The sequence below is a fragment of the Rhizoctonia solani genome, chromosome 4 (assembly GCF_016906535.1).
Source record: "Rhizoctonia solani chromosome 4, complete sequence".
Lineage (NCBI taxonomy): Eukaryota > Fungi > Basidiomycota > Agaricomycetes > Cantharellales > Ceratobasidiaceae > Rhizoctonia > Rhizoctonia solani.
This window is the reverse complement of record NC_057373.1, coordinates 1,627,433-1,652,945: the sequence shown is the minus strand read 5'-3', so window position 1 is coordinate 1,652,945 and position 25,513 is coordinate 1,627,433. Positions and strand designations below refer to the sequence as shown.

The 25,513-nt window shown below is 47.4% G+C and overlaps 7 protein-coding genes across 7 annotated transcripts; 2 read left to right on the top strand and 5 right to left on the bottom strand.

The window, feature by feature from the left end:
- Nucleotides 1–261: 261 nt before the first annotated feature.
- Nucleotides 262–1,938, bottom strand: RhiXN_00532 (transcription initiation factor TFIIE alpha subunit; the record flags this gene model as incomplete). Its single annotated transcript, XM_043320351.1, has 7 exons — nt 262–368; nt 427–851; nt 913–1,110; nt 1,161–1,402; nt 1,453–1,581; nt 1,640–1,754; nt 1,820–1,938. 7 exons carry the CDS (start codon nt 1,936–1,938, stop codon nt 262–264), a joined length of 1,335 nt encoding a protein of 444 aa, XP_043179363.1.
- A 324-nt stretch (nt 1,939–2,262) lies between these two features.
- On the bottom strand, nt 2,263–3,067 carry RhiXN_00531 (GPI-anchored small secreted protein; the record flags this gene model as incomplete). Its single annotated transcript, XM_043320350.1, has 5 exons — nt 2,263–2,446; nt 2,500–2,607; nt 2,660–2,775; nt 2,835–2,906; nt 2,969–3,067. 5 exons carry the CDS (start codon nt 3,065–3,067, stop codon nt 2,263–2,265), a joined length of 579 nt encoding a protein of 192 aa, XP_043179362.1.
- Nucleotides 3,068–4,360: 1,293 nt separating this feature from the next.
- Nucleotides 4,361–5,515, bottom strand: RhiXN_00530 (GPI inositol-deacylase; the record flags this gene model as incomplete). The annotated part of the gene is made up of 3 exons (XM_043320349.1): nt 4,361–4,671; nt 4,722–4,856; nt 4,912–5,515. 3 exons carry the CDS (start codon nt 5,513–5,515, stop codon nt 4,361–4,363), a joined length of 1,050 nt encoding a protein of 349 aa, XP_043179361.1.
- Nucleotides 5,516–7,442: 1,927 nt separating this feature from the next.
- RhiXN_00529 (charged multivesicular body protein 5) lies at nt 7,443–8,326 on the top strand (the record flags this gene model as incomplete). The annotated part of the gene is made up of 5 exons (XM_043320348.1): nt 7,443–7,508; nt 7,579–7,896; nt 7,950–8,061; nt 8,114–8,223; nt 8,276–8,326. 5 exons carry the CDS (start codon nt 7,443–7,445, stop codon nt 8,324–8,326), a joined length of 657 nt encoding a protein of 218 aa, XP_043179360.1.
- A 960-nt stretch (nt 8,327–9,286) lies between these two features.
- Nucleotides 9,287–17,532, bottom strand: RhiXN_00528 (IQ and RasGAP domain protein; the record flags this gene model as incomplete). Its single annotated transcript, XM_043320347.1, has 19 exons — nt 9,287–9,491; nt 9,551–9,661; nt 9,714–9,870; nt 9,926–9,957; nt 10,815–11,186; nt 11,245–11,526; nt 11,584–11,824; nt 11,876–12,017; nt 12,067–12,206; nt 12,260–12,444; nt 12,497–12,582; nt 12,636–12,751; nt 12,799–12,919; nt 12,975–13,166; nt 13,220–14,934; nt 14,991–15,193; nt 15,244–15,320; nt 15,372–15,449; nt 15,517–17,532. 19 exons carry the CDS (start codon nt 17,530–17,532, stop codon nt 9,287–9,289), a joined length of 6,471 nt encoding a protein of 2,156 aa, XP_043179359.1.
- A 588-nt stretch (nt 17,533–18,120) lies between these two features.
- Nucleotides 18,121–23,912, top strand: RhiXN_00527 (histidine phosphatase family containing protein; the record flags this gene model as incomplete). Its single annotated transcript, XM_043320346.1, has 29 exons — nt 18,121–18,159; nt 18,215–18,323; nt 18,382–18,475; nt 18,539–18,557; nt 18,617–18,644; nt 18,741–18,786; nt 18,837–18,949; nt 19,008–19,220; nt 19,282–19,427; nt 19,483–19,566; nt 19,620–19,660; nt 19,951–20,674; nt 20,722–20,815; nt 20,867–20,978; nt 21,034–21,203; nt 21,253–21,375; nt 21,422–21,768; nt 21,829–21,865; nt 21,919–21,951; nt 22,004–22,029; nt 22,080–22,564; nt 22,622–22,677; nt 22,725–22,791; nt 22,849–23,016; nt 23,076–23,271; nt 23,326–23,336; nt 23,385–23,534; nt 23,588–23,660; nt 23,712–23,912. 29 exons carry the CDS (start codon nt 18,121–18,123, stop codon nt 23,910–23,912), a joined length of 4,005 nt encoding a protein of 1,334 aa, XP_043179358.1.
- A 137-nt stretch (nt 23,913–24,049) lies between these two features.
- On the bottom strand, nt 24,050–25,251 carry RhiXN_00526 (ABC transporter; the record flags this gene model as incomplete). Its single annotated transcript, XM_043320345.1, has 7 exons — nt 24,050–24,336; nt 24,394–24,474; nt 24,531–24,625; nt 24,684–24,737; nt 24,788–24,882; nt 24,942–25,042; nt 25,092–25,251. The coding sequence occupies 7 exons, from the start codon at nt 25,249–25,251 to the stop codon at nt 24,050–24,052; spliced, it is 873 nt and encodes a 290-aa protein (XP_043179357.1).
- Between the last annotated feature and the right edge of the window lie 262 nt (nt 25,252–25,513).

Sequence of the window (25,513 nt, the reverse complement as noted above, 5' to 3'; positions counted from 1 at the left end):
CCCAACCAATAGTACGGCCCAACTTGCAACCTACCAAATACTCAGAAACCAAACCAAAGTTTTCTGCAGTTGGATTACTAACCATAGATCGAGGGTTGTTCATCGTGGTGGTGGTGGTCAGTGTGAGATTATGTGCAATCCATTCCACGTGATACATGTCGCCCGCGGCCACTTTGCGGCAGAATCAAACCAAAGGTGAATAATAAAATTATCATTAAACGCTATGTATCCCTGCGATATATACTAGTACACGTTCAAGACCTAAGTGAGTGTGACCGTCAGTTCGGCATAAGCTTCGTATTCCTCCGGGGTCATCAATTCCTGCTCCGCCTCTGTTATATCCCGGAACCGCTTGGCCTCCCCAGCGACTGGATAGCATAAATCAAGGACCAATTCAACCACAGCAAGATGCAAAAATAAACGTACCATAGACAATAGGATTATTTGAATCATCACTCAAGTCTTCCATCTTTTGCATTTTGGGCGACGGGAAGAGATCCTCCTCGGGCTCTCGCTCTCGCTTGCCTAATAACGTCTGTGAAGCCATCACACCGTTGGGTGAAGGGACTGCGTCCCCCTCTGGAGTTTCGTCCTTGTTAAGTGAGAGTAGTACGCCTCCAGTCAACTGAGAGCGAAAGCTCAGCCCGCAAAAACAACCCAAATCGGTACGACGGAAAAAAAGAAAGGGAAAACTACTCTCGCCTTGTGCAAACGGTTTTCGGTCAAGTTGGCCCGGTTCAGGATTAGCCCGCGCGTACTGTGCATTTTGGGCTTCGTTCTTCAACCCAAGTGTAGTCAAATGCCCAGATACGGTGCTTTGCAAGTGCCATTCTGGGAGTGCGTTTTGTTGTCTGCGGGGTGGGGGGACATAGTCGAGTCAAATCCGGAGCTACATATCGGGCACAGACTTACCGTTTGGCGTCGGCTTTCTTTTCACGCTCCCGACGGAGGGCCTCGTCCGTCTTGTCGTCCTCGATGATAACGCTCACTCGTGTGGCCTGGGCTTTGCCAGTTCCGTTTGCACCGGCGATTTGGAGGCCGTCGTCTACGGGTGTACCATCCGGAGCAGCGGCCTGGGCATTTTTCCGTACCCACTCGGCAACATCGAGTCTGTATAGCCCATGTGCACACGCGGTCAATACGGAAAGATGAATACGTACGGCGGTAATGATACTGATTCCACTTTTCGCAGCCCATCGACGATGTGCGATGTCTGGGTGTTGAACCGTTGCATCCGGTCTTTTCCTCCACGAACGTTTTCAGCATTTTCGTTGTCCGTCAACTCGCCCTGGCACAGATCACATACGAACGCACTTCGCATGGGGTCAAACAGTCGGTCGGCGTCAAGGGGTGTATATGTTTTCTGGCATTGGGTGCATATGTAGCCTTTGTTGTTGAGTTCCTAGTATGAAATGAGTCGGGTCCTAGCAGTACGAGGTTGTTCCAGCCTACGTTTTTCAACTTTTCGTCGATAGCTCGGCGCATCGCAGAGATGCGCCATTTAACAACATTGCAAAAGTCCTGATAGTCGATCCAGTAGTACGACCTGGGAACTGCTCGCTGCGCTCTTTCAGACTTGAGCTCGTTTTGCCGGTATCTAGGATTGGGAGAGCGTAAGTTGCTGTTTGCCACGACTAACCATACGATGGGTCTCCCACACTTTAATCAGCCTATCGTTGAGCAGAGTAGCAGTGACCTTGTTGAGCTCCTTGAGAGTGACTCCGACTCGACCTGCGAGCTCTTCCTCTTTGATCCTATCATGTACAAGAGCTGTTTAACGCAAAGAATGGTGGATTTGTATTCTAGCAAAGAAACATACACAGGCAACCGCGAGAGTTGGTCCATGACAACAACGAGACGGGGTTCATAGAATGCTCGCGAAACGATCTGGACAAGTGCCTGGAGTGACCGGGTTGTTTCACTCAGTTGTGGCGGCATTCTCCCGGTCGTTCAGATGGTGGTTCAGAAACAGTGTGTTATGTTGTCACGTGTACGTTCAGAATCACTTTGTAGATCACTGTGGCTGTTCGGCAGAATCGGGTGCTTGGACCATCTTTGCTTCCACAGCCAGTATACGGTATTTTCACTTTGCAAAACACAGCCAACTACAGTATGAGCGAGGCGAGGAATTAGCATATTCATTCGCAGCAGTGACTACACGGGACTACAGCCAACAGACTGAAATGAAACACACATGTACGGTACAATTGTCCATGGAAAATGTCACATCCAAACAAAACAGGCAGATACTCAAGGCAAAGCTCAGGCCATAAAGGCAGCAGCCAAAGCACCAGCAATCACTACAGGCGAGGCACGGGCAACAATGGACATGGCGCCGTTGTTAGATGCGGGCGAGTTAGTTGGGTTGAGGTCTCCAGAGGTCGAAGTGGGGGTGGTAGTACCCGTAGTCGGGCTAATAATCACAGTCGAGCGGCTTGTAACCGAGCTACAAGCCAGATCGAGTTAGTTTCGGATTAATAACGAATAATGGTGTCTCACGTTGCAGTGACCGAGGTGCTAGATGTGCCAGTGCCGGCGACAATTTCGAACTCGGGGCTCTGAGCCAAGATGGTGGTGAGCTCGGTAGGAGACTTGACCATGTTAACACTGAACATATTCATTTAGTAAAGTATACGGAAAAAATAAGGAGCACACACACCGGAAGCCTTTGCCGACAGGGAAACCACCAGAGGGGGCAGGGACATCGATCGATCCAGCTGATCCGGGGACAGTAGCAATCAGCTGTTGGTTGTTGACAGGGAGAAGAGAACGATCCTGTGCATGTTCGTCAGGCACGATGTAACGGGAAATTGAAGAAAAAAATCAATACCAACCTCGTTCGTCAACACCAGAGTGAACGAGTCGGCATCGGTGTTGACCCGGGTCCAATCGAATTTATTGGTAACCTGCAAAGGTACATGACATGAGCTTCTGTTCTCTTTTAATCTCTATTCAAGCATATACATACCGTTCCAGCATACCACTTGTCAGCGGCACCAGGGTATGTGACCTGGTACGCAGCCGCAGAGGCGATCAAGGACAAAAGTGCAACGAAAGCAGAACGCATGTTGAAGATAGAGAGTGTGAGGATTAAGCAAAAGAGGGGGTTGGCAAAGACGCAAAGACTGGAAGGCGGTCGTTGATAAGAACACGGCTGAGGAGAGGACCGGCACGTCTAAAATCACGCCCTCAGGGGACCACCCGGGACGGCCAATACGCCGACGTCAACAAAGGCACACAACTTCCTATTCAAGAGAAATACAAATACAGTCCATTGGCGACCCCCACATAATCCACGCAGTGGCACGCATACAATTTACACAGCAACCGCTAGCGACGACTGCCCATGATCGTACCAATGACGAAACAAGCACAGCATACGTTGAAAATAAGATACAGCACGTAGGTGTACCGCGGCCCCAAGAGCATAGCAATTGAACTCAAACCCGCATAACAGCTGGCAACGGAGCTTCGATATAGCCTAGCGCATATAAATTATATTACCGACTATAGGAAAAGGGTCTGTGAAAAAAGACTTACTTCGATGGCGCATCCAGAACCCGCAATTCAACTGACATGACGACAAACATTACCTTCAGGATGTTATGATCCCCATCGAATGGGTGGTCAATCCAGCCGTGACCAACGTGCGAGCCCAGACTATAAGTACAGGTGCAATCAAGGGCAGCATCCAAAACATCGTCAAAAGCAAATGATGCTTGACCATATGATGATAACTGGACCACGATCAATTCCTGGCGTCGACAAGTGATCGATTGACTCACAAGATGCAAACGTGTCGGCTTGGTCAGGCCTTGGCGTGCCAAATGTACGCGCGAAGTGCTGCAGTCCCATAGATGTAAAATGAATGCAACAAGATAAGCCACTTGATATGGTATAAATACGATGACCAGTGCCCCCACGAACAAGTGAAACACCATAAACGATCGGGTGAATGGTGGACGCCGATTATCTAAATCGGTTGCTAGACTATTTTCAAAGTTAGAAATGCTATAAATACGTGCAAGCATGATAGAACGGATCTCACCCGACGGCATGGAGCAAATTGTACAGCCCAGAGCAAATCCACTGGAACACGGAAAGCACATAGCAACTACATCCTACCGTCATAATCGCGAGCGCGAGGCAAATAGAAGCTAAAACAGAAAACACAGGCTCTCCATTTATACCAAGAAGGAATGACCTCGGGAGTGGGAGCGTGGAAAGTATAGTTACGCCGACCAGAGCTGGGACAGCCAGTCGCTTCGTTATTTGCTCAAAACTTTCAAGGGCGTGATGAACTGTTTATTTTCTAAATTGAGAGGTTAGTCATTGTACGAACAGAGCTCGGAAATTGGGTCTAACCGTTCCATTCGTACCACGCCAGGGCATTCATGGCGGCCACCGTGGCAATAGCCCAAGCAAACACACCAGCCCAAAGCCTTGAAGCGACCCGACCAAAACTGATGCGCCAGTCAACATGAAACTGTATGGCATTGACTTGGCATTCTCCAGAGGCATAAACGGTGATGTTCAAGCCATACTTTGTGCCAATGAACGGCCCTGAGTTGTGAGTGTGCAGAACCGGCTTTCGGGTGGATGGAAGCGTCCGATGGAAATGAGATTCAATTTCGGAGGACGTGTGTACTAGAATTGGTGTCAATAGTGGGTCTAAACCGGTGTCAGTGCTCAAATAATATAGGACAATAGGCTTCACAAACTTGTGCAATCGCCTTCGTGGTTAAATGTGGCCCTGTAGACAACCATCGCATTGGATATTAAATTGGGAATCCATATCCTCCTAATGAGGGATTTAGTTTTTGGAATTTTTATCTCGGTGGATCCGAAAAATGGAGCTATTTAGTTCAGACAAATGAGCAGCATATATCCACTCTTGAATCAAACTCGTACCTAGCTTTCCCGTAGCAAATTCGAGGGAATCAGATTGTTCAAGCCTTGCAACTAACCACGATCCGCCTTCCCTCTTGCTTGACACTGTTACTGAGAAGTATCCCTCGCTAGTCGTAGTAACATCGCTCTCCCATACAACTACACCCTCGCTCTCGTCAGTTCCTTCTCCAGGTACTGGAAACAATCCTTTAAGAGAAGGATTCGGTATGAGGCGAGTAGATCCAGAGTTGATAGGTGGACAGAATACATTAGATGACTCCCTTGGTTGACACAAGTCTACCTCGACCTCAGTAACAACATCTTTCTCTGGCGAAACGCCCAAGATACGACCAGAAGAAAGTAGAATAACCAAACGGGACCCCAAAGATTGGATTGGAAAATGGAAAACAGATGTCCCGACCGGGAGCGAACTACGAGATAGGTAGCCGTCAGATATATGTTCGGGTGGAGAGTGGCTAGCGGGAAGTCTAGGGCGGGATGGGTTTAGGTTAACGCCTCCGGCAAACCATCGGTCAAGGATTGGGCCTCTTGCGCTAGGCTCTGCGACAGCCAGTTCTAAAGAGGCTCTCGCTACCCGCCATCGGACTTGATGACACCAAACCATCTCGCGATGCCCAACGCCAGTCCAAGTGCATCCAAACCACTAGTAAAGATGGTTCGACGGTAGAGTGCGCTATCGTGATTAGCTCCAACAGGCGGAGGGGGAAGCATACATGACTCCATAGGTATCATGTTATCAGTTGCACCCCCACAGAGCGCAAGGACTGGAGGGTTCTCAATCGCCGAGCCATTGGCCGGAATTTTCCACAAGACATCGATGGATTGTCGAATACTTGTTCGATATCTCGGTCAAGGCGAGCAGGTGGCAAGGAATGTGGAGATGACATTGTGATGACTGCGCGTACTAGACTCCGGTGGTGCGGAGACACAATGCATTGAGAGCTACGATGCCACCCATCGAATGCCCCAGTAGCGTACCTGAAGGTCATGCTTGCCTGGATACTTTGAGATGATATACTTAAGAGCAGCTTGCACGTATGCAGTTTGTGTCTGTAATGTTGGTCCGTGGAGTGCACTCAAATCCTCATTGAATTCAACTATTAAAGATAACATTATTTGATTACTAACTATCCAATGTATTATACGATCGAATGTGGACGGACCAGCGTAGAGATCGAGCGGCTCCACGTTAGCAGGTATGTCAGTTGAACGCACATGTGGTGTAGTGTAAATTTGCCGAGCAGCGCTAGACGCGATTGAGCGACTTGATGAGAGGAACCTGCATTCCCAGGGATAAAAAAACTGGACGTCCGTTGGTCTACAAAGAGAAACCATTGGTAAAATGATTTGGTTGTATTAGATAGTAAACTTACTTGTTCGCTATCCCACCCCACTTCACGATATAGAGCAGGCTATACCGACGAGCGAGGGGTGTCCACGAGGTGTTGAAATCATCTTGTACAATATAAGAGGGCGACATCCATGACATACGGCATCCTTGGGGTGAAAGTGATGCCAAGCTATCCAAATACGAGTTATAAAGTATCCAGAATATTGGCAAGGCCGGTATTGTCCATAGTAGCCTTCGAATCAAACCATTTCAAGAATAGATCTGTGTATAGAATGCAGTCAGTTACCAATTCCAAAATTTTTTGGGTGACAAAGAGAATCAGATGGGGTTGCCCGGGGTTTGAGCTGTGGCGGGCACTTTCGGCAGTGATGATACGAAGACCGTCGTGATAAAGCATCATACGCACGAGAGCAAACAATTGCACATAAACTTACCTCTGAGGTATATTAGAGGCCTAACATTAAACAAAATAGTACTACACACAAAGCGGTTAGCTAATATGTCAATGATCACTCAATTTGAGAGGAGCTCAGAAAGTAATAAAATACAGCCATGGAAATGTCGACAGAGATTGATTCAGGCGGTAATTCCTTTGTAACATCGTAGCAATATGGGAGGGGGAGGGATGAAGTGAAGCGTATGCTCACCTAGTCTCTATTGTGAGCGATGTGTCCAATCCTGACAAATACCAAGTCAGCTCACGACCAGAATTCATTGAGAGAATGTGTCAGTTAAAAGTATGATAAAAGCATGGCACTTGGCTCATATACTCTAGTTTGAATTGTTTTTGAACATCATGGGAATAAATGCTATTGCAAACTTACCTTTGGATAAAATTTTTGGGTGGTGGACTGATGGCAAACAGTGGATCTGCTTCCGGTGCCTTTATGCATCTTCAAGGGTTCAAGATCCTGAAGCACCCTACGATCACAATCATGTCATGATGTGTCAGCATCCTAAAGCGGCCGCTTGGTTCTGAAGCTCACGGCCATCTCACTGCCTGCCACCGCAGCCTGTTCATAGCGACACCGTTCTACCCTCGAGGTCAACCAGTTAAATTACAGCAGATCCACCTACCTTGCTATCAAACTTGCGCGAATTGACCTTGGAATCTCAACTGCAATCGGCTAAACGTTTTCTGACGACATTACGGGCTTGAGATAATAAAAACGTCCTCAAAATGAACAGAATCTTCGGAACGACGAACAAGAAGCCCAAACCAACGCTTCAAGATGCCATCGCAGCGGTATGTTCACATCATCCTTACGTCCTATGTCCCAAAACTAATTGAGCCCCAAACCCGGTATTTCGGGCAGACTGACACTCGCATTGCGGGAATCGAGGTCAAAGTTAAGAAACTCGACGGGGAGCTCTCGAGGTATAAAGAGCAGATGGCAAAAATGAAGAGCGGGCCTGGGAAGACAGCCATCCAAAACCGTGCTCTTCAGACTCTCAAGCAGAAACGAATGTACGAATCTCAGCTTGCTGGTCTGCAGCAACAAACTTTCAATATGGAGTCGGCCGCGATGACCACCGACAACCTACGGAATACGATGGCCACCGTCGATGCAATGCAAACAGCCAACAAAGAGCTGAGGCGTCAGTACGGCAAGGTCGATATCGATAAAATTGAGGTACTTAGGCATACTCATTGGCTCAATGACACTCACTCACTTTGCCGCACCAGAGTGTTCATTATGATATGGAGGATCTTCTTGAACAAGCCAACGAAATTCAAGAGATGATGGGTCGCTCTTATGGGGTTCCCGAAGAGGTCGATGAGGCAGAGCTGGAAGCGGGTATGTAACTTTAGGATGTGGGTGCTGCGCTTTGCTCAATTAGCGATCTCAGAACTGGAAGCACTGTCGGCTCAGCTGGAAGAGGACGAGACCCCGTCGTACCTACAGGACGTGGGCCGCGCCCCAGACTTCGTCGATGAAACACCAGTCGAGGAATCTGTGGTATGTGTAGTGGCTTGCATGTCGTAGCAGGTGTATTAATACTTTGCAACAGACACCTGCCAAACCAGAAGCAGCCAAAACAACAGCGTATTCTGCCTCATAGCTCACTTGTATGATATTTAGGACGCTCTCATATTGTGTATGTGTAGATGTTAGTTTACTCTGTAATCTCATCCTCCTGTAATAGACGGCTGTCCGAGTAAGTAATTCAAAGATATACCCCTGCTAATCGAGCCTCGAAATTCCATGAATAACGACCAAACCAGCGATGATCAAAACACTGTGGTGCAGTTGTGAATCATCACATGTAAACAGATTCAGTTGTAGCTACCTGATTATACTCAATGCACGACACCGAAACTGCCACAAGGCCGACCCTGTATGAATACAATAGCATCGGTGGCACAGGATGCATGAGAGCTGGGATGCGGTACGTGTAGCATGACTCACAACAGTCAGTCTCTTCGCATCTCATAACAGCTCCAATCCACCACAGCGGGAAAAGAAGCAGGCCGCCTAAGCATAGTCTATGGGATAGTGTGAGAATAAAGTGGGAGCCAAGGGAGCTTCGTACGTACTTCATGTGAAGAGGATGTGTTTTTGGGTCCTTGGGCCCAAAAAATCCCAACTGCTCGTGCTCATCCTTCCTCGGGTCGCGCCTTTGGTTCGTGGTGTTGTCAAGAAGCTGGGAGCGTCCACGAGGCATCGTCGATTCCCTTCGAATTGTCTTGTTTGCTCCGAGATTTGAATATAAGCCTTCCCAGCACACCAAGACACATTCAAAATGGTAACCTACTCAGTATCGGTTATCCTAGCTCCTGCGCGTAAAGTGCATATGCATTTGGTAAAATAGAGGCAATCGTCGTATCCAACAACAAAAAGTATAAATATTAGCGTGTTCGCTTATACAAAGAAGGCTGCAGGGCTAGGCGTAGGCCATCAATCAGTCGGCGCGCCACGTGACATGTATTCCTCTCTAATTAAACGCGAACACTGCGAGAGCAAGGTATCGTACAACTAGAAATGGTATAGGTCATCCGGTCGCTGGTACCCATACCCCGAATCAGGCCGTTGGTTGTGAAGCCCAGGAAGTAAGGCCAAGTTCTGAACGAAGCTTGTTTAGATCAGAACTACTCGTTCGCGAAAACATAAGAATGCCGGTGTCACTTGCATCGCGATTTTCCCCGTAGAGAGCAGACGAAGATTGAGATAGTGAAGCAGATTGGGCCGCCAGGGATGCAAACGACGAGGTTGATTCTTTATACATCCTGACAATAGAGCGAATTATTACTCGTGAGATGAACAGGAGCTCCAGATAAAAACGCACCTGAAGGCGTCCTTGTTGAGGCAAGACGCTTCATCAAGTCCGTCTAGTGCCCTCTTCTTGAATGAAGCTTTGATCCAGTGCAGAATATGGAACACATTATGTTCATGAGAGCTGAGACATGTCCTAATAAGGCTATATGATCATAGAGTTCGACCTCACGTACCTCCAGTCAGGTATACGCGGAGCTAAAGAGAATATCCCATCTTTAGTGGAGACTAATGGGTGATATACATCAGTTGTAAACTGAACAACGGGTGGCCTTGCTGGATAGTCTGAAGGAAATGTAATCTTGAAACGAAAAATCGCAGACCGGTAATATCCTAAACATACGAGGCGTCAGTTATGAAAGCCAACGATATTAAGTTCATGACAAACCCTGGTGGATAAAAAGCATCCCGTTCCATAATCTTTAAAAATATGTTAATTGAGGCACCCAGCAGGCAAAATGTACCAACCTCATGGACCGCTCAGATGGCACTATATATATGCCCTGTGGACAATGTGACCTGTTGTGAAGTGAAGCACTGTACCTTTTAATCAGTACGATTTTGCCGGAAGACATAGAATAGGGCCATACTATTCCACGGCCAATTTGGCGTGTGCTAAGGTTTTGTCCTTTGGTTTCGGTTGTTCTGGTTGGTGGCTTGGGGTCGTGGGCCTGCTCCTCGAGCTCCAATTGATCTTAGGAGGTGGAAGCGTAGCAAACATAGATATGATTATTGGAAGCAAGGATTAGTATGGTGATAGTAAGAAGTAGGGTCGTAAAATCGTGTGCTCTATGGACGTTGTAAGTTAGCTTTATGTTTGTCTCGTCATGTGATGGCCACGAGGATTGCTATTCATTTGTCTATCAGCAAAGGACCGGCGGCTAGTGGACAGCAACATCTCCCATCAATGAAATAATCTATACATCCTTTGACCAGCAAGTCACCCCATGAATATTGTGTGACAGACCCTAATGCGTGGCTTTAAATTCACAGGTTTAGCAATAACCTCACTTCTACTCAGGTGCTCGATTCTCCTACTGCGTGACAAATCAACCGAACACTGCCATCACATCAAAATCGGAACCATAAAGCTCCATGACACATTTTGTGTGATAATTCTATTCAAGTCATAGGTGCCCAAAAGATAAGATATGAGTGTGATACAACATGGATGAAGTAATAGGGAGTCACGAAAAAGTTCATTATAACGTTATACATAGAATCTATTAGGTATATGCGTGAGCAATATATTTTCAGCAGTCGGACATGACACTCACTTCTTGTTTATTTGATACAAAAGCAAGTTTATGTTGAATTTGGCCAAGCCATCGTATAACGAAAGAGATACCCTGTTCTCGAACTGAGCCTGCAGCAAGTCTTCCATGCGTATATCTTCGGTGACCTCGGATGCGCCTGGAAGATTTCTAATTAACTGGATCGTGAAAATTCCGACTTCATTGGATGAAAGGACGATATCGATGCGATCGAACTGCCGAGGAGAACAGCGATCGATTGAAAGGAGTATTCCTCGTTCGTATAGATATTGTGCGCTGTACTTGTACGATCCGAACTGAGGCTCTCCTCCAGTTCGTTGCAATTCGCGCAAGTGGAAGAATTGTTTGGTGAATGGCATTACGAATCGCTTTTTCCTGGTACAGTGTACAAAAGGTCAGAACAGCACACAAGTGAGGCAAGCGCGATTCTCACCCTTTTCCGCGCTGCATCGTGTTCATTGCGGAGTCTATGTAACTGTGGTAGCTTGATATCTGTTCCTCAAAGGCACGCTTTCGCTCCTTCAGGTGGTTTAATGCCTCGCGCATATTGTCCATTTCCTGTTTACGCTGAACTCGTTTTCTATGTTTACTGCGTACGTCGTTTGCGATTGCGTTCAGAATTCCTTGATAACCATCCGTACGAGTAACCTTGCCCCTTTTCTCCAACTCCAATAAATATTGAATGGCGCGAGCCTTGACTTCTCGGAATGATAATCTGTAAAAATATCGTTATGAAGATCTGTTCGCCGAGATGCTGCCGATTTGTGCTTACGTTCTGATATCTTCCAACCGATAAGCAGAGTCCTGCGCTCCCTGCGAAGGCAATCGTCGTTTTTGAAGCATACGATCGGTTACGAGTTCCTTGTCAACGATATCTTCCCAGGTATATTCATCATTATCAGTGACAGGCCTCATTAGTGATTCGACCAGATCCTTGGCAGGTTGCACACGCAATATAGCCAATACACCGCGCTTGGCTTGTACCCAAATGGCCTTCTCCTCGGCGAGCGGATCTATAGGAAATTTGTCAGGATAGCAGAATTATGTTTAGTTATAGAATGTACCCTTTACTTGAGCAAATCTGTTGGAAAGTTCCAGTGTAACAGCACGATCCCGAGCGTCTTTCAGCTCATCAGTGGCGCTCAATGTCGGGGGCCCGACCAATTCCGTCAGGACGGCCCGGATAGGATCATTCTTGTCAGAAGCCTGGGGAGAAAGCGTTAGTCCGGTTCCCCCAAAGAGCTCATAAACTGACCACTTGTTCCACATTCTGAGTGAGAATCCCATGCATAGCGTAAATCTCATTGGGAGAAATGTACACCGGCTTGGGTTGGAGGGTTACGTCGATAAATTCGTGAGCGTGGTATTCTGTCTCAGCATCAGCCACGTTAGCCACTAGTAAATATTTTAGTAAAGACTCTGGTCGACCCGAATAGGTCAAACAATACCTTCGAGGAACCATGCAGCCATGGACGGGATGTTTTCAGCCACAAACGCATTCATAGATACTAGGTTTGCGACCTCAAATTCATACCCAGATGAAATCTGAGTCAGAACCTTGGATATGTCGGCAAGATTGCGGCGAGCGGCAGGAGTGATGGTAGTTGGGACGACATCGTAAGTTTCAGGAGTACTAGTGACACCAAAATAAGGAATATGATAATAACAAGAGTTTATTCACTTACATGATGGCAGGATTAATATATCGATAGTAAATCAAGCGACCAAGTGCAATAGCGTAGGTAGGTTCTTGCTCGTCAGGGAAGCGTGACTAGTAAATCCATTCAGCAAGCTAAGTTCCGTGGCTTCGGTGGATTGACTCACCTTCAAGGCGGCCAGAATTTCTCTGGCCAATAGCCGCATGGCATAGGGCATGCGCCTTGTTGAGCCCAGGATTGTTCGAACAAAAATCCCCGAAAGCCACTGAAGTTTTTGGAGGTCTAGGGGGCTATTAGTGCAAGAACATATAAGAGGGAACACTACGTACGATGGATGTATTTTTCTCGAGTCGCATGGTGCTGCATAGCCTCCTCGGTTGTAACATCTTTCTTGTAGACACTCTTTTGCCCAGTGCGCATTTCCTCCTGGTTTATGAGGGTCTTGTAGATCTATTTAACTTAACGTTAGATTCGGTAGTAGTGTACTCAGTATACGAGCACATACCGCAACTGGATCGGTCTCTAGGTCGAGGTCGTCCATTCCGATGACTTCTTGGATGATGGTTTTGAGAGTGTCCCGAATATAGGCTGTCTGTTTATGCTTGATGTACTGGATAGCGACGGACAGGTACATCGGATGACTTTGAATTACTTCTTGAACAGAGTTGGCGGCCGCAACTTCTTCCACTATCGACATCTGAATAATTTGATTGTGATCACAGACCTCAGTAACTAATTGAAGCTGCTTACCTGGAACAACTTCAGTAGCAAGTAGTCCTCCCTTGACTCCTGGCCATACCCGAAAAGTGTTAAAACAACTCGCTCCACCGTCCGTTTGTTTTTCTCCGGGACCTTGCTTCTTGAAAGGGAGAAGAAAAGACGGGCAAGATATCCTCCTTGTGTTTGAAGTAAGTAGAAAAGTTGTTGATAGAGTTCCAGTCGGCGCATAGTCTGTTGGTCTAGCGCATTAGTAGCCGCAAACGGATCACCATGGGCAGCAAGGACCGAGGCACGAGTTGCGTGGAGCGCAGAAGAATCCGTCCCCAGACGACGTGCTTTAATCAATTCTTCAAAGGTTTTTACGTTTTGGACCACGAGAGCAATCTTGGTATCCAGCTCGTTGACTTCCGTTTCAAGAGATTGATTCTCCCGAATTCCTTCAACGACCTGCTTTCGCATCCATTCTACCCTGATCTCATCCTCGAAATCTGCCTCCGAATCATCAAGCAGATGGACAAAGTTCTTGATCGTTCCAACGTTGACGTTCTTGCCCATGGTCAATTGACGGTACTGCTCTCGCTGCTCTTTGGCCCGGAAGAGGGATTGGATCTTAACAACCTTGTCCAAATTGTCTCGGAAATATTGCATCTTCTGGCGGAATTTGCGCCGTTGTAAGGCCCCGCGCAGCAACGACTGAAGATAAATCGCTTCCGGCTGGCTGCCGTGCAGATAATCGCGCCAGGCCCAGAAGAAATTCCTCACAAGCGCACCACGAGCAGCAGCTTGCAACCCGACGACATTGGGCTGGCAAAAGTCTAGTTTCTTTTGTTGTTCACGATGCTTGCGCCGGGTCAGTGCAGCTCGAGCCAAATTCTGGAGTCCTCCCACTGCCGTAAGAACTTTGACCTCTCCGAGAGCTTTAGTCATCGCTTTATGTCTCCTCCGGGCCAGGTTCGCCCGGGCTTGCGCCTGCAGACCGACAACAAAAGGCACAGCTTTTCTCAGACCATGAATCAATGACAACAGATCCCTCCTAGCCAAGAAAGCTCGAGCAGCGGCCTGAATGGAGACAACTACATCTGTGGCATCGTCTAGTTTCTTCAGTTGACGGCCGATTCGTCTTCGAACGAGCAAGCCTCGCACATGTGCTTGTAGGCCGACAAACAAAGACTCGGCCAAAGCATAGTTGTAAAGTTCTCGAGAGATACGCATTCGAACCAAAACTCCTCGGCATGTCGCCTGAAGTCCGACTACCCCATGCATAACAACTGGTTCGTGCAGAGACTTCACGGCCTCATGATGTGCAAGTCGCGCAATCTTGGCGCGGGCATAGGCTTGAAGTCCAACAAAGGATACTTTACTTGAACGCAAGGCAGATTTGAGACGCATATATCGTCTACGCTCCAAAAGTCCTCGAACTTGGGCTTGAATCCTGACCGAGAATTCGGATGCGGACCGTACGCGAACCACGCGAGATCGCAGACTACGCCTGGCGAGCCAACCTCTGCTGGTAGCCTGCAGTGCACGAATCCAAGGATCTAGGTCTGCCTGTTGCTTGCGAGCCTCGGACATCTTTTGTCTCTGCAAAAACCCGCGTCCTCGAGCTTGAAGTTTCATAAGAGATCTTTCTGCGAGTCGAAGATGTGATTGACGAGCCTCTTGGAGTCTTCGGATCAGATATCCACGTGCCTGAGCTTGCAAAGCAATGATTGAAGCCTCGTTCTCGAGCAATAGTCTATCTCGTCCTATTATATCAGTTTGCGGTTAGCCCAGATTCAACCCAACTCAAAAAATGTCATACGTTCGTCCTCGGTCTCCACCTCGACCTCTGGTTCTTCGTTTATTTCCTGTGCAAGTTTGTTGCCCACAGATTTGAAGTTGGGTAGGTTCACCCCGGCCGCTGCTAGACCCTTCTGCGTTTCGGCGAGTTGATCGTCCGAGAACTGAAGTTGTCCGAGTAGATTTCCTATGCGTTGCGCTTTACCACGACGGGACAACAAATGACTTTTGGAACTGGTAAGTACCAATTACTATACAACTGCCCAAATACGTACCTGAGTGCATGAATGCAATATATAACCTTTGGGATATTCTTCTTTTCGTACAAATCTATGGTATCAAACTCGAAGCTCTAGTTCAAAAATTTTAGGCAACCGACGCATACATGAACAGCATCACTCACCAGTGGTAAACCGACGTTTCTAACAAACACAAGGAAGTAGTTGATGTTATCTGTGTGACGATATTGCAATTTTGGGTGCTAATTGGACCAGGATAAAATTTGTCAGTTTATGGCCTACCAAGTGATCGATTTCTGATCAGCATACCTCAAATATCCTTCGGACAACATCACCCTCGCCAGCCTCTCCAATCGCCTTGGCCAGCTTCGCAAGCACAACACCATTCCTTAGACCTTCATCCATCTCTACAACTCCGAACCCAAGTTCCATGCCTAGACATCCCTCAATCCACTGTTGAGCCTCCCCTACATGACACAAGTACTCATACGCTTGAAGATGTTTGCGCTGAGAATCGGCCCAATTTCCTATCAATCTTGAACTTGGCATGGGTACTGTATCACGAGTAAAACGCAATCGACCAGGTATCCCAGCTACGTCATCAACACCAGCCGGTGCAGTACTTGGTGGCGGTAGTGCGGCGGATGCAGGGAGAGCCGGTGGGAATTCTTCTTCTATGTTATGCCCCTGCAGAGTCCGTCGGCGCTCTCGAGCTTCTCGCTCCCTCTCCCTCTTTTCCTCCAGCTGCTTTCGCTTTTCCTCTCGCTCACGCTCGCGTTTCTCTCGTGCGAGTACCTCCGGAGGCTTGGCTCGTGGTTCGTCCCAATCGTCACCGCCGTCACCACTCGCAATACGAGGAAGATGCCGACCAAGCCTCCGGCCCCCGGCAGAAAGACCAGTACCATATTTGTTTCGCTTGAGAGTGGCTGAACCACCAACGGGATTGTTCTCGGCGGTTTGTCCAGATTCATCAAGTGTTAGTCTATCTAGAGCGGGAAGTTCGAATCCGGGCTTAGTAGGGGAGGGCAGTGTAAATCCAGCTTTGACCGGTGATGGTGGAATAACGATCTGCTGAAAGGACTTGACAGGAGATAGGGGCGCTGCATCCTCTCCGGTCTTGGAGGGCGATAGCGGAGGAACCGGAGATTGAGACTCCGGAGTCGGAGCTTTGGATGAGGACGAGGGTCCTCCGGTCCTCCGTAAGCTTCCACGAGAATGTATCCACATCGGAGTATTCGGCTCCGGCGTATAGTTTTTTCTAGCAGCTTCGGCTTGGGCAAGAACATCTACGCTTTGAGAACGGCCTCGTCGGGGCCCCAACGTATTAACTCTCTCAGGGGGTTCGGCTGGCTGACCGGGCCCTAGTCGCTCGTTCGTGGGTGGGAAATGTATCGTAGTTGAGTCTGATGGGGCATTGCTTGATAATGCATTTATACCGAAGCGCCGCCCTAGGGTGGCGGTTTCCGAGGGTTGCTCGGCATTGGTCCGCGAAATGGAGGACGGTGCTCTGAATGTGCGTCCAAGAGTAGCAACTTCCGTTCGCTCAGGACCTCTTGTCCTAGTGGGTGAGACAGATGCTGGCGCTGAAGAATTTGATTCTGAAGCCACCGGATGTGATTTGGGCTGGCTCTCTGGCAAGTATGAAGATACGGCAATTGGTGCTGGAAGGGTCCGTCGTTTCACAAACGAAGGCGTATCACGAGGCCGAGAAACAATCGAAGCTGTCTGCAATGCTGCGTTGCTCGGTGAGGGTGGTGTGTTTGGTGCTTCGGTGAGGTAGGTGTGAGTTCGAGTAGGAGATTCAGAAACAGTATCTTTGAGAAGATCACGCCGTCGTAAAATATCTTCCACAGTCCTAGACGGAGGCCTTTGAAGTGGGGGGTGAGAATCGTCCATTGCCGGGGGCTGAGGTTCGGTAGAGTGTAGCTGCGTAAGAGAAGACTCTGAACTCGTACTTCGTGTGCTTGTATTACGGCGTATAATGTCCTCAACTGCGGAGGACATCGGCCTCGTTGGCGATTGGATCGGAGTGATTTCGCCTTCATGCTGATCTTCGCCGCGGGAATCCCATCTTGCGCGCGCAGTATCGACGCTAGCACTTACTCTATGCGCTGGTACCCATCTTCTCGTAGGGGTAGGTCCGCCCGTTGGTGACGCAAATATACCCCTATTCTGAGTATTCTGAACCCCAGGCCTGCCTGATAGTGTACGTTCAAGTAGACGCTCCTGATATGCAGCCAACCCAGTATTTGATGTTTTAGATGTGCCACGCGACAGTGAAGAGGCCGCAGATGATGTCGACGCGGTGCTGTTAGAGCGGTCCATCAGAGTGAGGAACAGGGGTAAAGCCTCAGATGAGAGGACCAAGGGCGACCGGCACGTGATGTATAGCAAATTACATATGAGCTCATTTATCAAACTTTGTAAAGCTCTTCTTTTGTTTAAGCCCGCATATACAACTTTGTTTCAATCGGCTCTCAAACAAAATGAGTGATAGGTGTTACTGCACTTTCGACCCCGTCTTGGTACAAAGTTTTATTTCGTAGCGATATCATTCAGGTATGTGTGCCCCGTAGCCGATCGGTGCACTTCACCGTGCGCTACCTTATACCTGGCCAAGCATCTCATGGTGATTCGGTAATTGTACCATTTTTCTGTGAATACTATTGTCTTACTGCAGACTCTGAGAGAATCCAGCCTATTGGTACCTATCTCCGTTGCGCCACGCTTTCGTTCTGCTTACGGAGCACAGCCACTCTTGGGAAGGACGACGCGGACTTACCGCGATGGGACCCGGGTAGATGATCTTCGTAGATTGGGATCAAATTGGCTGAGCCTATAATCTCCCTCACACCGGACTCTCATATTCATCATCATTACCACAGTGTCATCTGGTCATCTAATCCATTCACTATGAAGTCAATGAAAGTTGCTATGTACAGCACGAGGCAGGTATGCAGGTTTGCATTAAAACACTCCCAAATGTCTTCTAATAGCGGTTATTAAGTATGACAGGAGGTCGTTTGAGGGCGAGAGCGAGCATATTACCGCTGCTGGAATCGAGATTACATATCTTGAGCCTCACCTGAATGTAGTGACCGCAAAGCTTGCCGAAGGTAGATATATTAATTGATACTGGAATAATCATGTTCTGACGGATAAATCCTACCACAGGTCATCAAGCTGTATGCTTGTTTGTCAACGACGATGCCAGTGAAGAGACATTGCGAGTACTGCACTCCCAAGGGATCAAGTATATTGCTATGAGGTATAATCTATTGTTGTTTCTTCTGTTGGATGTTCCCGGCTAATCCAATTTGCACACACATAGATGTGCAGGGTACAATAATGTGAGTTCGGTAAACGCATGTTTTACTTCCGTTTTGTCCTAAGTTGTCCCGCGCTACAGGTCGATCTGAAAGTAGCCGAAGAACTCGGTATCTCGGTTGTCAACGTACCCGCATATTCTCCCGAAGCTGGCATGTACAGCATACATCCCCACAGTATAACGGCATTGACATAACTTCTAATAGTCGCGGAATTTACTGTTGGAATGCTTTTGACTATCGTCCGCAAATAGTAAGATAACTGATTATATTTCACTTAATTGAGCTCACATCTATGGGTAGTCATAAATCATACAACCGAGTTCGGGAGGGCAACTTCCTTCTAGATGGACTTATGGGCTTTAACCTGGAGGGGAAGACCATTGGAATCATTGGAACAGGCAAGATAGGCAAGTGTAGATTCTTTGTATGCACACCTCATAATGTCACGTATTGATTAATGTCTATTTCAAGGCCTTTGTACAGGGCGTATATTGGCCCACGGCTTCCGTGCCAAGGTCATTGGATACGATCCATACCCGAGTCCTACTGCTGCAGAAAACGGAATTCAGTATGTTTCCTTGGACGAACTGTTTAAGGCGTCCGATATTATCTCGCTACATTGCCCTTTGACACCCGACACAGAGTACATTGTTAACGAAGAAGCGCTAAAAACCACAAAACCAGGTAAAAGTACAGCTCATGTGCAGTGATATATGGTTCCTAAACGGGCCACTTCTAAACGCAGGCTTGGTCATAGTCAACACAAGCCGAGGTGCCTTGATCAATACTGCAGATTTAATCCATGGACTTAAGTCGGGGCACATTGGTGCTGTCGGCATGGATGTGTATGAGCGTGAATCTAAGTACTTCTTCCGCGACTCTTCCAATAAGGTGCGTTTTAATATTCTCTAACTATTTATTTGACGTTGAAAGCGTTGTGAATTAGATTATCCAAGACGACCAGCTCTCTCGCCTGGTCTCGTTCCACAATGTTTTCATCTCAGGCCACCAAGCCTTTCTGACTAAGGAGGTGGGTTTGATTTATCTATAATATCAGGAGTTCACTCTGAAGAGACCGTACAGGCACTATCTGCTATTGCGAGATCTACTGTGGAGAATCTCAGGTTGCTTGAAGAAGGATTACCATGTTCTAATTCTGTGACCCAGAAATAAACACCAAAAGAGTCTCATTTGTATTGTACTACTAGAAATTGGAATTTTCTCTGGAAATTGTCCAAATAAAGTGTTTTGACTCCCAAGCCCAATAATCGCATGGTCGGATCCCTCAGCACAGCCACTAATGTCTGGACATTTCATTATTGGGCCCAATTTGGTAAATTACACCTTCTACAACCACCGCTCCAATGTCCAATTTTCAGCGTTCGGTGTCCAGCTCACGTTTTACGACCGATAGAAGTCGTGCGCCATCAAGCCTTGGAATAAGGTCACACTCACCTTCGCCCACTCCCTCTGATGGAGCACAGCTATCAACTGTGGTGGTTGTGGGCGTTTGTGCCATGGACGTCAAGGCAAGATCGAAGCCCATGCGGGAAATCATCACGAGACTGGTAGAGAGGGGCCGAGGCTGTATAGAAGTCAAACTTTTCGGAGAACAGGTGATCCTAGGAGAAGGTCTGTCGCGTGACCATAGTCTGCAGTTTCGATTGAAAGGCACTTATCTTGTCGACTCAATAGATGTAAAAAACTGGCCGCGCTGTGATATACTTATCAGCTTCTTTAGCACGGACTTTCCGTTGTTCAAAGCTGTGGAATACGTTAAACTTCGTAACCCGGTGTGTATCAATGACCTTCATGCCCAAGCGCTCCTTTGGGACAGGCGGGTCGTTGTCCGCATCCTCGATCACTTCTCTATTCCGACTCCTAGACGACTGATAGCTTCCCGTGATGGTGGTGCCAAACTTGATGCAGACTTATTGGCACTTGTTGAGAGTCACACTGGGCTGAGACTCAACCTCGAGGAACCGATGGCTGACGTTCGGATGAGAGAGGATGGCGAGGCTATCATAGTCAATGGGCAGGTGATGGAGAAACCGTTTGTGGAGAAACCAGTGAACGGGGAAGACCACAACGTCTACATTTATTTTAAGGGTGGGCAGGGAAGGAGGTTATTCAGAAAGGTGATGTGGTGTATGAGCCAGAGGATAGGATCCTGATCGGTCTCTAGGTCGGGAACAAATCCAGCGAGCTCGACCCTACCCTCTCTACACCACGCATGGAAGGGTCGTACGTCTATGAAGAGTTTATAGACGTTGATAACGGTAGGCTGAATCTGTTGATTATCCGGACATCATTACTCAGGCACGTGGAAGCCGAGGATATCAAAGTGTACACTGTTGGCCCAACTTACACCCATGCGGAAACACGCAAGTCACCCGTCGTAGACGGAGTTGTCCGCCGGAATACTGAAGGAAAGGAAATTAGGTTCGAGCGCGATCATATTTCATTGAGGAGAAGCGAGCTTACACCTGGCGCGTAGATTCATTACTCATTTAAGTGACGAGGAAAAGTCCTGGGCAAGCAAAATCTGCGAGGCGTTTGGACAACGCGTGTGTGGATTCGACGTGCTACGTTGCGACGGTGGCGCCCGGAGTATGGTGATAGATGTAAATGGGTGGAGCTTTGTAAAGGGAAACGAGACTTACTATGGTACGTGACGAATTCCACGCAAGATCATCGGTAGCTGAAAACGAGCTAGACAAGGCCGCGGAGATTTTAGCGGATGTATGCTTTAAATACAGCATCAAACCTGGTCGAGCTCCCGGTGCCAATGATATTATGGATGATGGCCCTCAGTGGACACTCAAGGCCAATGTCACGGGTACGTCCCTTGCAATGTCATGCCAACTCCCTAACTCTCGATATAGTGTTTCGTCACGCCGATCGCACACCAAAGCAAAAGCTGAAATTTAACTTCCCTGTTTCGGAACCTTGGACAAAACCCTTTGTCGACCTACTCAATGGAGAGAAGGAGGAAATCATACTGCGTGAATCAGAGCAACTTAAGAAAATCGCCGAGGCTATCCAGCAAGCACGAGATTTGGGGGCAAGCGGTGAAGACCTGAATAAACTCACGCAGCTCAATAATGCATTATTCAGCAAAATTGACCTTCCTGGAACCAAAGCACAGCTAAAGCCTGGGTTTACCAAGGGTAAGGCCGTTGGTCCTAGAAAGCTGGAGAAACTACAGCTAGTGTTCAAATGGGGAGGCGAGGTATGTTTTAAGAATATATAGGATTCAATTAACCTACTGATTCATTCATCTTTGCGAAAGTTTACTCATGCGGCGCGTTATCAGTCACGAGACTTAGGTACGTCTTAGTATTCGTACTCTGGTCCTACCCTTTCCAACCTTCTAATGCAGGAGAAAGCATGAAAAAGGATATTACTATTATGAGTATGTTTTGCTATAATTTACAGCCACTTTTGAATGTTGACCTTAGCCACAGACAAGGATGTTCTGAACAATGTCAAGGTAAATATAATATCAGGACGTGGCTTTACAATACTGAGTGGGAGCCTCAGATATTCACATCCTCAGAGCGAAGAGTCACGGCCTCCGCAGAGATATTTGCTGCGGCACTCTTGGATAGTAGCTCCGCCACAAATGCCACGAATAGCACGCTTTCCACCACGACCACCGCTACTACTACCACCATCAACCCATCGTCTGCATTCACAACTACACTCACACCCACCAAGTCTTCTCATGCTTCTGACAGCGGGTCTATCATGTCCGTCAAGGTACCGACTTATCAGCTTATTATCCGTAAGGATCTCTTGGACGATTCGAATGCTGCCAAGGATCTCACCGACGACGTAAAGAAACGTCTCAAGTTTTTGCTACGCCCAGGCGAGAGCGAACGCAGACCAGAGTTGACCTGGCCCAAAGGTCTAAAGAAGGAACCGGTGGAGGTTGTGAGGGAAGTTATAGAGCTATTGACCAAGTTCCGCGAAGTTATGCGCAAGAACTTTGAAACTATGGACGTCGAAAGAATCCAGCAGCGATGGTAAGCGTAGGTATATGCGTGCTCAACGAATATGTATCTGAGAGTCTTTTCGGCTAGGTGTTGTGGAGACGAACCATGGCTGTTCCGAGAGCGATGGGAAAAGTTGTTCGAAGGTAAAGCTTAATTTTTGTGTATAGCTTCCTCTAATTATCTGCTGTAGACTTCTGCAACGTCAAGCAAGAAAAGTTCGATCCATCGCGAGTTTCAGAGCTCTACGACACACTGAAGTGAGATTCTAATGTAACAAGTTCACAATCCTCTCTGAACTCATGTTGTTGTAATAGGTATTGTGCACTGCATCACCGCACCTTTCTCTTCGCCATATTTGACGAAAACGGTGGCAGTGAGCTGGGAGCGCCACAAAATCGAACACTGCATGAGCTTTATGGTCGAGCAAAAGCTCTTTTTGACCTAGTCGCCCCTCAAGAATATGGTATTGAGCCGGCCGAAAAGTAAGTGAATTATGAACACAGCTTGATGTTCTAATCTTTTGTGTGATCTCTTACTCAAGGGAGGAGATTGGAGTCTTGACGTCTCTGCCTCTCCTGAGAAATGTTGTTCATGACCTCGAAGAAGCACGCAACTCGGGAGAATGCTCTTTGACACTTTATTTCACCAAGGAAAGCCATATTCACACATTGGTGAACCTTGTACTACTCAGTGGCCTGCCTATTGCCAACCCAAGGATACCTGAACTCGACTATGCTGTATGTACTGTGTACCCAGATACCCATCAACTTGCTTACTCATTTGTTTCGTAGTCTCATATAACGTGAGTGACAGTAATTTAGGCTTTCGTATCTCCAGTCATTTGGAATAGGTTTGAATTGTACGAGAGAGTTGGTGGACGCGACGGCCGACTCGATAAAGAGTACAGCATCCGACTGGCACTCAGCGAAGGTGCTCACTCTTCTAATGTGCTGGATTCCGCGCTCGATGCAAGGCATTCCCTGAACGTAAAGCAGAAGAAGTGAGTCGGGCTAACGTATTGAACAAAACCATTTGGAGTTAACCAAAGTTCAGGAAACTAACCCAACACCTACCGTATGATATGGTTATTGAAAAGCTTTCTAAACATTTCCATCGGGTCCCTAACGTAGGTTTCCACACTGCCGCAGCTTATAGTATTATTGATCATTTTACTCAGGACGAGGACATGTTATCAGACCCCAACCCTGAAGCAATTGTTGTCCATTGGTTGGAGTACCTGAAGTCTAAATTGTCACTTTGGGAGACTCATTGTGGTCTGATGGATTTCACGATTCAAAATAGAGTCGAGACAATTTTATTGAACTTGAATGTGTTGTCTATTGTACAGTTGAGTGTACTGAAGATGATGCTACAATAATTTATGACGATTCTTGAAATAAATGAGCAACGAGTTGAGCGCGCTCAGAGGCACGTGGACGGAAATGCCTAGTGGCTATAGTCGTACCTTTGAAAAGTAGAGTATATTAGATGGTCCCAAGAATGTGCCAAGGTAGCTTACTTCTTATAAAACACCTCGGAGTCAGTTGGAACTCCGGTGTCAGGCTTTGCACCACGAGTCCTGTTCAGCCTACCGGCCACCTCTTCCTGCTTACGGAATTCACGATCATCCTTGAGCCAACGCAATGCCAATGCATGTAAGGTAGAGCCGGACGAAGGAGAAGGCAATTCCGGTTCAATTCTTTGCTGTTCCCATAATACTGGCTCGGAAACAAATTGACCAAAGCGCATATGGGCAACATATGTTGGGAAAGTGTTCAGGCCATCGAATATATGTGTAGCATCTGACCAAATATCAGTTTAGTTCGTCCGATCATAGAAAGATAGTTTAATCGACTCACACAAAATTGTTGCTCCCCTAGTTTCGCTTTCTTCTTTCAGGAACTTTAATAGATCATCACGAACAAGAACGTCGAGGTCGACTGTTACCTGTTTGGGCAAATGAGGATTACTTTCCATTTTATTCTCTAAAAAATACTTTCCTCGTCAAGGAGAAGGACGTCCCACTCTCCCATTAGGCCCATGACCAGCTGAACTCTTCGACGCTCGCCGTCCGATATAGCGTGCATGTGCCTTTCCGGATGAAGAAAGGCATCAGGACCGGGGGAAATCCAAAGTAACTTAGACCAACCAATCAAGATCCACATCCAATATGTCCAACAATCTATCCCGGCGGGCTTTGTGTCTGAGAAACTGTATCATATAAACTGCTATACAGAGTTCCAAAGGACAAACCTATAGCCTCCGATACTGTCTAGAAAGTGGGAGACGACGATGTCAGAGCGAACAACTGGGTTCATAGCCCACTCAGTCCCGAGATAAGTTATTCCCTACAGCATGAGCATAGTATGAGTAGGAGTACTGTCAGCAAGACAGACATGACACACACCGGAGGTGAATTGCGAAATACATCTCGGCCAAAGATTCGAACGTCATTGCTCTTGACTAGTCGCTTGCCCGCGAGTATCTGAAGCAACGTCGATTTCCCAGCTGTTTTATATGAGCTTCACAATTGTGGCCTCTTTGACTTCAAACTTACCTCCATTTGCGCCAATCAAGAGCGTTCGCGATCCTTTGGGAAGACTCAAAGAGAGGTCGACTAGTGCAGGAGGAATGCCATCAAAAGGAGAGGCATGCTTGTATGTCAAGTCCTTGATATCAATAGCGACTGTGGTTTTATTTTCTTCTTGCCCCGACATACTTGGCGAGATGACAGTTGGAGTAAATTAACTAAAGACTGACCCGATCATGGGCAGTCCTGCATAGCCACAGGGAGTATTGATCGCCAACCAAGCAAGATATGTCATGTGACTAACAAAAGTGTAACAAACTACCCAACCTCAAATCGCCTTATAACCACAATGGATTTCTCCAATTTTAACGCTGCCGAGCAGGCGCATATGACAAAGATAATCGAAAAGAAGCAGGTTGGAAAGCGTTTATTCCTGCTGCACAATATAA